Below are 13,575 nucleotides of genomic sequence, written 5' to 3'. Positions count from 1 at the left end.
AAGGACGCCTACATCAGACTGCTGTTCATAGCCTACAGCTCCGCCTTCAACACCATTATCCCAACAAGACTAATAATCAAACTCTGCAATCTTGGACCTGACCCCTCCCTGTGCAGCTGGACCCTTGACTTTCTCAGCAACAGACCGCAATCTGTCAGGATCAGCAACAGCACCTCCTCCACAATAATCCACAACACCGGGGCCCCGTAAGGATGTGTGCTCAGCCCTCTACTGTACTCCCTGTACACACATAACTGTGTGGCAAGATTTAACTCCAATTCAATCCATTTGCCGATGATACGACTGTGGGCGGTATCTCAAACAACGATGAATCAGTCTACAGAAGGGAGATAGATCACTTGGCTGCATGATGTACCGAAAACAACCTCTCTCTAAATGTTGGAAAGACCAAGGAACTGATCATCAACTTCAGGAACCGTAGCTTGACCCCCCCCCCCTCTCCCCGCTCCCCCCCCCCCCCCCCCCCCACCTCCGCCCCCCCGCCCCCCGCCCCCCGCCCCAGCCCCGTCTGCATCAATTGCATCAATGGCTCTGAAATGGAGATGGTCGATAGCTTTAAGTTCCTGGGGGTCACCAACAGTCTGTCCTGGTCCACTCAGGTAGATGCAACAGTCAAGCAAGCCCAACACCGTTTCTACATCCTATGGAAACTAAAGACATTTGGCATGTCTGCACTGACTCTCTCAAACCTCTACAGATGTGCGATAGAGAGCATCCTATCCAGCTGCATCACAGCCTGGGTATGGCAACTGCTCGGTCCCAAGACCGCAAGAAACTGCAGACTGTGGTGAACTCGGCCCAACGCATCGCACAAGTTTGCCACCCCCACATTGATTCTGTCTACACCTCCTGCTGCCTCAGGAAGGCAGACAGCATTATCAGAGACCCCTCCCACCCAGGCTTTACCCTCTTCCAGACCCTTCCATCAGGCAGAAGGTACAGAAGTCTGAAGACTCGCACATCCAGACATAGGAACAGCTTCTTCCCCACAGCTACAAGACTCCTCAACGACTCCCCCTCGGATGATAACGCATGATAACGTCAGCCGCGCATGCGCGGGTTGGACGGCTCCAACCCGTGCATGCGCGGATGACGTCATCACGCAGACACGTCAAAACCCGCGCATACGCGGGCCGTCATGCCCCCCAGAAGAACAAATAGTGTGCGGGTATCAGACCCGCTGCCCGCGATCGGTGCCCACCAATCGCAGGCCCATGCCACCCTTGGCACGGCCGTGGTGCGGCCGTGCCAATCGGTGCCATGGTTGTCCGATACGGGCACTTTGCGGCCGTTTTCACAAACGCTGAAAGCAGGTGTGATCATGGCCGTGAAAACGGCCGTAAACTCCGCGGTATTCAGCCCATCGGCCTGCGGAGAATCGCTGTTCGCCGTAAAAAACGGCGAGCAGCGATTCGTGTCGGGGGGCGGCCGGAGGGGGGGGGGGGGGGGAGAATAGCGGGAGGCCGTGAAAATTGTCGGGAAGGCCCTCCCGCTATTCTCCGACCCGTCGTGGGCAGCAGGGAATCGCGCCCCCTATTCGGGGTGTCGGACCGGTCCAGGCTGCAGGTGGGTGCGGAGGCAGATGTTTTAGCCTTCGCCTTCCTGATTTCCCAGAGGCAGGACATGCTGGGATGGAGGTTATCTTCTCCGCCCTGTGCCTCGGCGTTGGTGGGGGGACCTACTGGAATTGCTGACCCTGGAGAAACTGAAATTTGAGTTGGGGGGGGGGGGGGTGATGGAGGGGTTCTTCAATTCATGGGATTTTTTATCATTCACTTTAGTGAACTTGTTACCATTGATCACTGGGCGGGGGTGCGAAAGGGGGGGTTGGGGTTTATTTTTCACTATTTTGTTGTTAATTTATTCTTGGAATGTATGAGTTGATGTATCAAACTGCATATTGATGGGACTGTTTCTTGGGATTGTTGTTTTGTTTGTTTTGCTCTTCTTGTTTGTTTGATCAAAATGTGGAGAAAAAGATTTTTTGGGAAATTCCATTAGCTAGATATCTGTAAACAAGTAGATGGTTCTCAAGATCTATTAGCAGAACACTTCGCCTGCAAATCATTGATGACTCCACTTTTACCACACCTTAATCATCAGTCTAGCAGTCTAGCAGTCATGCGGTCTAGATGCATCTTAACCCGGGTTTTTAATAACATTACTGCAGAAAAATATAAAATATGACAATCCCTTATATTCACCACGCCAGCAACTTGGCATTGCTGATGATCAACAGAAATGTATCGGTTTCGCTCCCAAAGAAAGGAGAAATGGATGTGAAGACTGGCTGGCGAGGCATCTGCTTTCGAAATCGGAGATCAGAAAAATAAAAGAGGAAACGAGACTCAGACCTTGGCAGCATCAAAGCCAATAGAAGCCATTTCCTCATCAAGGAAGCTCAGCTCGAGGAGCAGGAAACATGTCCCATCCAAGCTTGTACGACAATGTGGATTCGGTCGAAATGACGGAGCAGCGTGGAAGCAAAGTGGAAGCGACAGTCCGAGGTGGAGGTATCCGTTGGGTGGCAGGGTGCGGGAGAATGTTTCACTGGAAGGGCAGCGAAACGGCAACTTTATATGCACAGCAGGTTGAGGCCTTCTCTCCCGGCGACCAGGGTGTCACCGGGCGCACTGGCAAGACCTCAATCCAACGCGTATTAGTACCGATCTCCGTCAGAATGTCATAGAAGTCAATAGAATGTTTTCCACGGGGTCTTCCGTTTGTCTCGTGCTTGGGTTTAGAACTGTGACATTCGTTACTTCATGAAACAAAGTGTTTGGAAGGCGGAGGGGGGAGGGGCAGTTTGGAGGGGCCTTCGGGCAGGAGTTGCCACGCTGGCAGGTAAGTAAATAGAAGTGAGGTGGGGGAGGCGGCCACGGGGGTTGATCAAGTGGGGGCAGGGGAGGGGGTGGGTGGGGAGGGGAGAGGGGACGTGGCAGTGTTGGAGAAGGAATGGGGTCATGGGCGGGGAAGGGGGCCCGGTTCAGGGATGAAATGAAAGGAGGTAGAATTGGCAGGGGATGGTGGAGGGGAGTGGAGGCGCAAGGCTCCGGTAAGGTTTATAACATGGAATGTACGGGGTCTGAAGGGGCCGGTGAAGAGATCTTTGTGCATTTGAGAAGCGGCGGGGGTGGGGGTGCGGGGTGGGTGGTGGTGATCTTTCTACAGGAGGTGTACCTCCGGGAGAAGGGTCAGTTTGAGGAAGGGATGGGTGGGTCAGGGATTTCACTCAGGGTTTGATTCAAAGTCGCGGGGGGGGGGGGGGGGTGTGTGTGTGTGTGTGTGTGTGTGTGACCATCTTACTGAGCAAAAGGACGGGGGTTTGTGGGGCCAAGGAAGTGCGGGACCCGGGTGGGAGGTAGATGACGGTGAGCGGGGTGTAGGAGGGGACACTGGTGGTGCTAGTGAATGTATGTGCGCTGAATTAGGATGACATGGGATTTGTGAAGGGGTTGCTGGGATCGATTCCTGACCTGGACACCCATCAGTTAACTATTGGCGGGGGGGGGGGGTGATTTTAATTGTGTGCTGGAACCAGGGGTGTGTAGGTCAAGCCCCAAGTTAATGGGAATGTTGAGGATGGGAAAGGAGCTGGGAGGATTTATGGAAAGGGTGGGAATGGTGGATCCGCGCAGGTTTAGGAACCCGGGGGAAAAGGAGTACTCCTTCTTCTCGCATGTGAACAAGGTGTACTCCAGAATTGACTTTTTTGGTGTGAGCTGAGCGGTGTTGGTGGGAGTGGTGGAGGCGGAGTATGTGGCAATCGTGATCTCCGACCATGCGCTGCACAGGCTGGAGGTCAGGCTTAGTCCGAGGCAGGAGCAGAGGCCAGGATGGAGGCTAGAATCGTGGCTTTTGGCGGACAAGGGGTTCTGTGCGAAGGTGCGGTCGGTGATCAGAGGCTATGTGGAGTTGAATCAGAATGGGGAGGTACCGGCGGCCACATTCTGGGAGGTGTTGAAGGTGGAAATTTGGGGGGGGGGGTATCTCGTTCAAGGGGCACAGAGATAGGAGGAGGACGGGTGGGTATGGACGGTTGTTGGACGAGATAGTCGAGACGGACAGGACATATTTGAGTGCCACCTTCTCCCGGCGGTACACCTCCTGTAGAAAGATTGGCAGAGAGGAAGAGGTCACAGGAGCAGTTTGATAGGTTGACGACGGGGAAGGCAGTGGGATCGCTACGGAGGGCGAGGGGGGTACAGTATGTATACGGAGAGAAGGCAAGCCGTATGTTAGCCCATCAGCTACAGAGGCAAGCCACGTCCAGGGAAATTCTGAAGACATGGACAAAGATGGGGGGGGTTAGTGTCGGAGCCGGGGAAGATTAATGAGATGTTTGGGGAATATTACAAGAAGTTATATAGGGCCAAGCTGGATGATGAGGAAGGGGCTGTGGGCCAGTTTTTGGATGAGCTGGAATTCCCAAGGCTGGATGAGGAGAGGAGGCAGGCACGGGAGAGACCGCTAGGGGTGAGGGAGGTGACGGATAGCATAAGGGGATGAAGTCAGGGACGGTCCCGGCCGGATGGCTACCTGGCGGAGTTCTATAAAGAGTTCACGACGGAGTTGGCATCGCATTTACTGGCAATGTTAACGAGACGCTGGAGAAGGGGGCCAGAGACACTGACCCAGGCAATCATCACGCTCATCCCGAAGAAGGGAAGGACCTGTCGGAATGCGGGTCATACAGGCCCATATCACTCCTGAACACGGATGTGAAAGTGTTGTGAAAGTGTTGGCTAAGTTAGTGATGGGAAGGGTGGAGGGGTCTGTTCTGGGGGTGGTCGTCAAATGGACGGGTACCGGAGGTACCGGGTCTGTATGGGCGCAGAGAAGGCCTTTGGCCGAGTGATGGTACCTCTTTGAGATTCTGGGAAGATTTGTGTTTGGCCCGAAGTTTGTGGCGTGGGTGCGTGTGTTGTATGTGGCCCCCGAGCGAGTGTACGGATAAATGAGATGAGTTCACAGAGCTTCAAGTTGCATAGGGGACGAGGCAGGGGTGTCCACTGTCGCCCCTGCTGCTTGTGCTGCCGATAAGAGCCCTTGGCGATGGCCCTTAGACAGTTGGTAGAGTGGCAGGGGATTGTGAGGGAGAGTAGGGAACACTGGGTGTCGCTGGACGCAGACAACCTGGATCCGCTGGAGCATATGGGGAGAATTAGGGACACACTAGAGAGGTTCAGGAGCTGCTCGGGCTCAGGGAGAGGCACTGGCGCAGTGGTATGATTGCTGGATTAGTAATCCAGAGACCCAGAATCAAGCTCTGGGGACCTGGGTTCAAATCCCACCATGGCAGATGGTGACATTTGAATTCAATACAAATCTGGAATTAAAAATCATGAAGCCGCTGTTGATTGTCTTAAAACCCATCTGATTCACTAGGGAAGGAAATCTGTCGTCTTTACCCGGTCTGACCTACATGTGACTCCAGGTCCACAGCAATCAGGGATGGGCAATAAACGCTGACCCAGCCATGGATGAATTTTTGAAAAGTTGAACGTCGGAGTGAGTGAGGTGTTTCCGGTGAATGCGGCCAGTCGGGGAGCCAATCTGGGGCCGTTGCCATTTAGGGTTTCCAGGGACAGATTCAGGTATCTGGGGGTCCAGGTGACGGGGGAGTGGGCGACGATGCACAAGTGGAACCTGACAACGTTGGTGGAGGAGGTTCGGGGGGATTTTAGGAGGTGGGACACACTACACCTGACAATGGCGGGGAGGGTCCAGGTGGTAAAAATTAATGTTCTGCCAAGATTCCTGTTTGAATTCCAAACCCTCCCGATTTTCATCCCGGAGGCCTTTTTCCGGAAATTGGATTCTGCAATTTCAGTTTATGTGGGCGGGGAAGGTACCGAGGGTGAAGAGGGCTCTGTGTACAGAGGCAGAAAGGGGGGTTGGCTACCAAACCTGTTGCATTATTATTGGGCGGCGAATGCGGAGAAGGTGAGGTGGTGGTGGGAAGGAGAAGGGTTAGAGTGGGTTAAGACGGAGGGGTCCTGGTACAGGATCCAGCCTGAGGGCTATGGTGACACTGCCACGTCCGCTGGCCTCGAAGAGGTACACGGTGAGCCCGGGGGGTGCAGTCCACGATTAGGGTGTGGAACCAGTTGAGGAGACGCTTGAGGGGAGTGTAGGATTGGGAATACATATGGGTGGTTGGGGAAGTAGGGTGCTGAGGATTAAGGAGAAATGGGAGGATTTAGGGGGGTGGATAGGATGGGGAGTGTGGAGTGAGGCGATGGGCAGGGTGAATGGATGAGTTTGATTCAGTTTAACGTAGTGTACAGGATGCATATGACTCGGGTGAGGACGAGTGGATTCTTCGGGGGGTGGCAGACGAGTGTGAGAAGTGTGGGTGAGGACCAGTGAACCACACACATATATTCTGGGGCTGTGAGAAGTTGGAGAGGCACTGGGAGGGGTATTCGGGACACCGCTGGATGGGTGTGTAGGAGGATGGGGTGGGCGGAGTTTGGGGGATGGGTTTTAGGGGATAGGGGTGGTTTTGGATATGGGGGGGTGGGGAGTTTAGGGGGATGGGAGGTTGAGTTGGGGGGGTCGAGTGGGATTTAGGGAAGTGGGGGCGGGTGGGATTTAGGGAAGTGGGGGCGGGTGGGATTTAGGGAAGTGGGGGGGTGGCAGTTAGGGAAGTGGGGGCGGGTGGGATTTAGGGAAGTGGGGGGCGGGTGGGATTTAGGGACGTGGGGGCAGGTGGGATTTAGGGAAGTGGGGGCGGGTGGGATTTTGGGAAGTGGGGGCAGGTGGGATTTAGGGAAGTGGGGGCGGTTAGGATTTAGGGAAGTGGGGGCGGGTGGGATTTAGGGAAGTGGGGGCGGGTGGGATTTAGGGACGTGGGGGCAGGTGGGATTATGGAAGTGGGGGCGGGTGGGATTTAGGGACGTGGGGGGGTGGGATTTAGGGAAGTGGGGGCGGGTGGGATTTAGGGAAGTGGGGGCGGGTGGGATTTAGGGAAGTGGGGGCGGGTGGGATTTAGGGACGTGGGGGCAGGTAGGATTTAGGGAAGTGGGGGCGGGTGGGATTTAGGGACGTGGGGGTGGGTGGGATTTAGGGAAGTGGGGGCGGGGTGGGATTTAGGGAAGTGGGGGGGGTGGGATTTAGGGAAGTGGGGGCGGGTGGGATTGAGGGAAGTGGGGGCGGGTGGGATTTTAGGGTACGTATTCACACAACATGGAAGCAGAGGAAAATGACAGCAGGAAACGAGTCGCTGGAAGGTCTGCCCACACTGTCAAAATGAGAAACAAAGCATCAATTTTTTAACACGATGATTTTGAGATGCTGGATACTGGATCCAGGTCCATCACCGCACTGCCATACAGTGCACAGGATTGATGGATCGTGCCACTGGGATGAATGGTGGAGTTCAGGATGTTCCCATTGTAATGTCCTTAAACCCCTCCGTGTTCCTACTAATCAGGATATTGTTGTCTTCTCTTCCAGCTCTGTCTGGAGTGAAACCTCATCGAAGAAGAAAAACCTTGCCGCACATCACTGGCTTCCTGTGTTTCTGTGCCTTTCTGAGTCTCGTCTTACTGCTGGTTGGGTTGTTACACGGTATGTTCAGATTGTATCGGTGCATCTCCAAGGCTTAAAGTTCCAGCTCTGAACCCCTGGCCTGGTTGGTTCACCTAAAGGAAAAAATGGTGCATTTCCCTCGTGCCTGTCACCACCTCTGGGTGGCATGAATCACTTTACAATGAAGCGCTATTGAAATACTGTCCCCGTTGAAATCTCAGAAACTTGGGAGACACTGTCTGCACAGCAAGTTCGCACAAGCACCCATGCGATAGAATCCCTATAGTGCAGAAGGAGGCCATTCGGCCCATTGGGTCTGCACTGACCCTCTGAAACAGCCCCCTACCTAGGCTCCCTCCCGTGCCCTATCTCATAACCCCAACCACCTAACCTGCACATCTTTGGACACTAAGGGACAATTTAACACGGCCAAGCCACCTAACCTGCACGTCTTTGGACTGTGGGAGGAATCCGGAGCACCCGGAGGAAACCCACGGGGAGACACAAACTCCACACAGACAGTCACCCAAGGCCGGAATTGAACCCGGTTCCCAGGCGTTGTGAGGCAGCAGTGCTAAACACTGTGCCATAATGACCAAATAATCTGTTTTTGTGATGTTGACTGAGCAGTTAAATATTATTATCCAGGGACACTAATGGTATCACTCCTGCTCTTGATATCCTTCCAAAGATTTGGGGCCCAGAACTGGATACAATTCTCCTGGGGTTTAATCAGGATCTTGGGAAGGTTTATTGTAACATCTATCTGAATGCGGTGACATACCCACATTCTGCTGTGGTACAGTGTAATAATGTTGCTAAACAAGTTACCCGTTAGCTGTGTCGAGGGACAGGTAACATACCTTACCGCTCGCACAACATCGGCCGCTGGGAGTTCTCAATGACCCATGGGGAGGTGCAGGGCCCACGGGGAGGCGCAGGGCCCACGGGGAGGTGCAGGGCCCAAGGAGAGGTGCAGGGCCCAAGGAGAGGTGCAGGGCCCACGGGGAGGTGCAGGGCCATGGGGGGGTGGGGGGGGGGGGAGGTGCAGGGCCCACGGGGAGGTGCAGGGCCCACGGGGAGGTGCAGGGCCCACGGGGAGGTGCAGGGCCCATGGGGAGGTGCAGGGCCCACGGGGAGGTGCAGGGCCCATGCGGAGGTGCAGGGCCCACGGGGGGAGGTGCAGGGCCCACGGGGAGGTGCAGGGCCCATGGGGAGGTGCAGGGCCCATGGGGAGGTGCAGGGCCCATGGGGAGGTGCAGGGCCCACGGGGAGGTGCAGGGCCCATGGGGAGGTGCAGGGCCCAAGGAGAGGTGCAGGGCCCAAGGAGAGGTGCAGGGCCCACGGGGAGGTGCAGGGCCCATGGGGGGGTGGGGGGGGGGGAGGTGCAGGGCCCACGGGGAGGTGCAGGGCCCACGGGGAGGTGCAGGGCCCACGGGGAGGTGCAGGGCCCACGGGGAGGTGCAGGGCCCACGGGGAGGTGCAGGGCCCACGGGGGGGGGGGGGGGGTGTGCAGGGCCCATGGAAAGGTGCAGGGCCCACGGGGGGAGGTGCAGGGCCCACGGGGAGGTGCAGGGCCCACGGGGAGGTGCAGGGCCCATGGGGAGGTGCAGGGCCCATGGGGAGGTGCAGGGCCCATGGGGAGGTGCAGGGCCCACGGGGAGGTGCAGGGCCCACGGGGAGGTGCAGGGCCCATGGGGAGGTGCAGGGCCCATGGGGAGGTGCAGGGCCCATGGGGAGGTGCAGGGCTCACGGGGGGATGCAGGGCCCATGGGGAGGTGCAGGGCCCACGAGGGGGGGGGGGGGGGGGGGGATGCAGGACCCACGGGGAGGTGCAAGGCCCATGGGGGGAGGTGCAGGGCCCACGGGGAGGTGCAGGGTCCATGGGGAGGTGCAGGGCCCACGGGGAGGTGCAGGGCCCACGGGGAGGTGCAGGGCCCACAGGGAGGTGCAGGGCCCATGGGGAGGTGGAGGGCCCACAGGGAGGTGCAGGGCCCACAGGGAGGTGCAGGGCCCACGGGGAGGTGCAGGGCCCACGGGGAGGTGCAGGGCCCACAGGGAGGTGCAGGGCCCATGGGGAGGTGCAGGGCCCATGGGGAGGTGCAGGGCCCATGGGGAGGTGCAGGGCCCACGGGGAGGTGCAGGGCCCATGGGGAGGTGCAGGGCCCACGGGGGGAGGTGCAGGGCCCATGGGGAGGTGGAGGGCCCACAGGGAGGTGCAGGGCCCATGGTTTAACCTCCTTGTCTCTCAGTTTCAGGGACGGCTATGGAAACCAGGCAGCAGCTGGAGAATTTACGGAAAGAATTTTCTCTGTTCAAACGCAAAGGTGAGTGAGCCACGCAGAATCTGCGGCGTTTTTCACATGGTTATATACTCCAGTGGACACGGTGTAGATAAGATTGAGGGGGTCATGATCGAGCTCCTCAGAATTACAAAGGGGTTTGATAGGTCGGCAGTGGAGATATTGGCTGGAATTCTCTGTTTGGGAGACTATGGGTGGGATTCTCCTGCCATTCAAGCGTAAAGAGAAATGAAAATAATCAATCCAGACTGTCTGGCTGTCTGGAAGCTGTGAACAAGGGTTACTAAAAGCCATTTCTCAAGTGCAGATCAAAGGACCCGAGGGCGTTTAAAGCCTTGCGATGTGGTCGTGGCTTTCGCTGATGTTACAGCTGATGATTTCTAGACATCCATCTGAGGTAGCAGGTGTAAGGCACGGGTCAGTGAAAAGCAGTGATTATTTTCATTGGACTTCCGGACAGGGGTGTCCAATTGGGTGGTGGTGGAGGGGGTGGGGGAGGTTTCCTGTCATGGGGGGCTCCCTGTCATTGGCAAGGTGGCCTGTCATTGGGGGGGGGGTTCCCTGTCATGGGGAGGTTGACTGTTATGAGGGGGTCTCAGGCGGGGTTTCTGGTGGGTGTCACTAGTGAGGAGGGTCTGGCAAGGGAGGTCTGGTGAGGGGGCTTGGAGGGTACGGCAGGCAGGATATGCATTGTGAGGGGGAGAAGGATCCCTCTGATGGACTTGGGGGGCACCTACCATAAATGCCTACGCAATTGGCCCTCCGCAAGGTCCACCACCTCAGGGCCACGCGGGTAAATGCTTATACCAATCCACATGAATCCCGGCCCAGAGGGTTGGAGAATGATGGGGAGGTGGAGAATCCAGTGCCCAGCCAATTAAAGGAAGCAAATGGGTCAAGGGCCGAATCCAGCCCTTGTGATCGAGTCCTGAATAAACACAGGATAGTCACTGACAGCTCAGGTTAAGGATTTTGGAGGAATACCTCTATGGGGGGGGGGGTCCGGTTAACTCAGCTGGTTAGACGATTACCGTGTAATTCAGAATGACACCAACAGCGGCGAGTCCGATCCTTGTTCCGGCTGAGGTGGATTTGGGACCTGCCTCCTCACCCCACCCGTTGTAAAATCGCAGCATAAACTACCCCCAAATAATTGAAGCTATCACCTGGAGAAGGGCAGTCAGAGGCCCCTGTGTAACACCCTTCAGAACAGCTGAAACCCGACACACCTTCAGGAACCATACTGGGAGTGTTCACATATCTCAGGATTCAGGAGAGGGTACATTCTCAAGGGGAGCGTCTGATATTTTGACTTTTTTCCTTTGCCCATTCCTGTTACTCTCTCTCTCTCCAGAATGCTCCTGCGGCCAGTGCCCCCCGAACTGGCATTTGTTCAATCGGGCCTGTTACTACTTTTCAAACCAAACAGGCACCTGGCAATTTGCGAAACAGCAATGCTCCACGGAGCATTCACATCTGCTTGTGATCAACAGCAGCGAGGAGCAGGTAGGGTTGCGGACGGGGGGGCGGGGGGGGGGGGGGGGGGGGGGTGATTTATTGGCACAAAGCTGTGGCAAAGCGGCCGGTGCCCATCCCTGGGTTCCACGGGTGTCAAACACGGTTCCGAGGGGAGTGCTGCGGTTTCTAGTCCGAGGGCTGTGAGTTCAGGCCCCACCCCACGGGGCCTGGGCGTGGGAAGCGCCCTACTGCGGCACTGCGGCACTGTCCCCAGCTGAGATGCTGAACCGAAGTTCTGTCTCCTCTCCCGAGTGGATGTGGGAGACGTGCAGGGGAGTTATCCCAACATCCTGGCCGATATTTCAGCAAAGCCTTAGACAAGGTTCCACATGGGAGGCTTTGTAAAGAAGGCAAATGCACAGGGGGTACAGAGGAATATGATAAGGTGGATTTAAAATTGGCTTAGCTGTCGGAGACAGAGGGTGATGACAGACGGCTGCTTTAGTGTCTGGAAGCCAATGTTGGCATATATACAATTTATACAAATGACATAGATGACTATGTGGGGGGTAGGATCAGTAAGTTTGCCGATGACACAAAGATTGACCGGGTGGTTAACCATGAGGTTTAGTGTCTTGGGTTACAGAAAGATATAGACGGGTAGGTCAAATGGGCGGATAAGTGGCTGATGGAATTTAACCCTGGAAAAGTGTGAGTTGATACACTTTGGGAAGAATAATGTGACAAGGAAATAATCAATGAATGGCCTGACAGTGGCAAGTTCTGAGGAACAAAGGGACCTTTACGTGTTTGTCCGTAGATCTCTGAAGACAGAAGGACAGGTTAATAGGGGGGTGAAAACGGCATTTGGAGCAATTGTCTAATCAATCGAGGCATAGGTTACAAAAGCAGGGAGGTCATGTTGGAGTTGTAGAACATTGGTGAGGCCATAGCTGGAGTACTGTGTGCAGTTCTGGGCGCCACATTATAGGAAGGATGTGATCGCACTGGAGGGGGTGCAGAGGAGATTCACCAGGATATTGCCGGGGGTGGAACATTTCAGTTATGGAGAGAGGTTGGATAGGCTTGGGTTGTTTTCACTGGAGCAGAGAAGACGGAGGGGTGACCTGATCGAGGTGGACAAGATTATGAGGGGCATGGACAGGGTGGATAGGGAGCAGTTGTTTCTCCTAGTTGAAGGGTCGGTTACGAGGGGGACACAAGTTCAAGGTGAGGGCGGGAGGTTTTAGGGGGGATTTGAGCGAAAACCTTTTTATCCAAGAGGGTGGTGACGGTCTGGAGGGTGGTAGAGGCGGATTGTCTCACACCCTTTAAAAAGTACCTGGATGAGCACTTGCCACGTCTTAACATTCAAGGCTATGGGCCAAGTGCTGGCGAGCGGGATTAGGTGGGCAGGTCAGGTGTTTATCATGTGTCGGTGCAGACTCGATGGGCCGAAGGGCCTTGTCTGCGCTGTATTATCCTGTGAATCCGAGAATGTTCATCCGTCAAACCACATCGCAAAAGAAACAGGTTAACTGGTCACTGTCACGTTGTGGGATCTTACTGTGCACAGATTGCTGCTGCAACTCCGCGGTTATGACAGGAACGCGCATTTCAAAAATGCCACATTGGCTGTGGAGTGTATTGGGAGACCCCAGGATTGTAAAACGGTCCATGCAAATCGCCGTGCCTCCTTCTCGAAGGCTGAACCAATTGCATCGCGTCAATTGGGCAACTTTTGTGGTTTAACTTTCGGATGTACAACCTCGAAAGACCGGACGTGTTGAAAGACTTCGGCACTCGTCACGATTGGACCTACAACTGTGCTGCTGCTATTTCCAGGCATTCCTTCCACCCACATGAAGTGGAACGCACGAGGATATTGAGGATGATTGATAAGCTTGCCTTTCAGAAGTGAGCACAGTAAGAAGTCTTACAACACCAGGTTAAAGTCCAACAGGTTTGTTTCAAACACGAGCTTTCGGAGCACGGCTCCTTCTTCAGGTGCTCCGAAAGCTTGTGTTTGAAACAAACCTGTTGGACTTTAACCTGGTGTTGTAAGACTTCTTACTGTGCTCACCCCAGTCCAACGCCGGCATCTCCACATCATTTCAGAAGTGAGTCATTGAAAACAAGGAACGAGAACATGTGTGAATATTGCTGAAGTTGAAGCGATGATGGTCGCTAGGCAGCGAACTGTTACTTTGGAACATTCCAGCTGGTTAGTACATCGGAAGCTGGAGGATCCCTTGCA

At 55.4% G+C, this 13,575-nt stretch overlaps 1 protein-coding gene across 1 annotated transcript in view; it reads left to right on the top strand.

Annotated features, from left to right (window-relative positions):
• The first annotated feature begins 2,414 nt into the window (after window positions 1-2,414).
• Window positions 2,415-13,575, top strand: part of LOC119956998 — a 60,326-nt gene continuing 49,165 nt past the window's right edge. The window contains exons 1-4 of the mRNA XM_038784582.1: window positions 2,415-2,534; window positions 7,483-7,596; window positions 9,810-9,884; window positions 11,215-11,366. Of these exons, the coding sequence (XP_038640510.1) occupies window positions 2,444-2,534; window positions 7,483-7,596; window positions 9,810-9,884; window positions 11,215-11,366 (432 nt within the window). The 5' untranslated portion in view covers window positions 2,415-2,443. The remainder of the gene's footprint in view (window positions 2,535-7,482; window positions 7,597-9,809; window positions 9,885-11,214; window positions 11,367-13,575) is intronic.

Source organism: Scyliorhinus canicula, chromosome 25 (genome assembly GCF_902713615.1).
Source record: "Scyliorhinus canicula chromosome 25, sScyCan1.1, whole genome shotgun sequence".
Taxonomy (NCBI): Eukaryota; Metazoa; Chordata; class Chondrichthyes; order Carcharhiniformes; family Scyliorhinidae; genus Scyliorhinus; species Scyliorhinus canicula.
The sequence above is the reverse complement of the archived record's forward strand: the minus strand, read 5'-3'. Positions and strand labels throughout refer to the sequence as shown.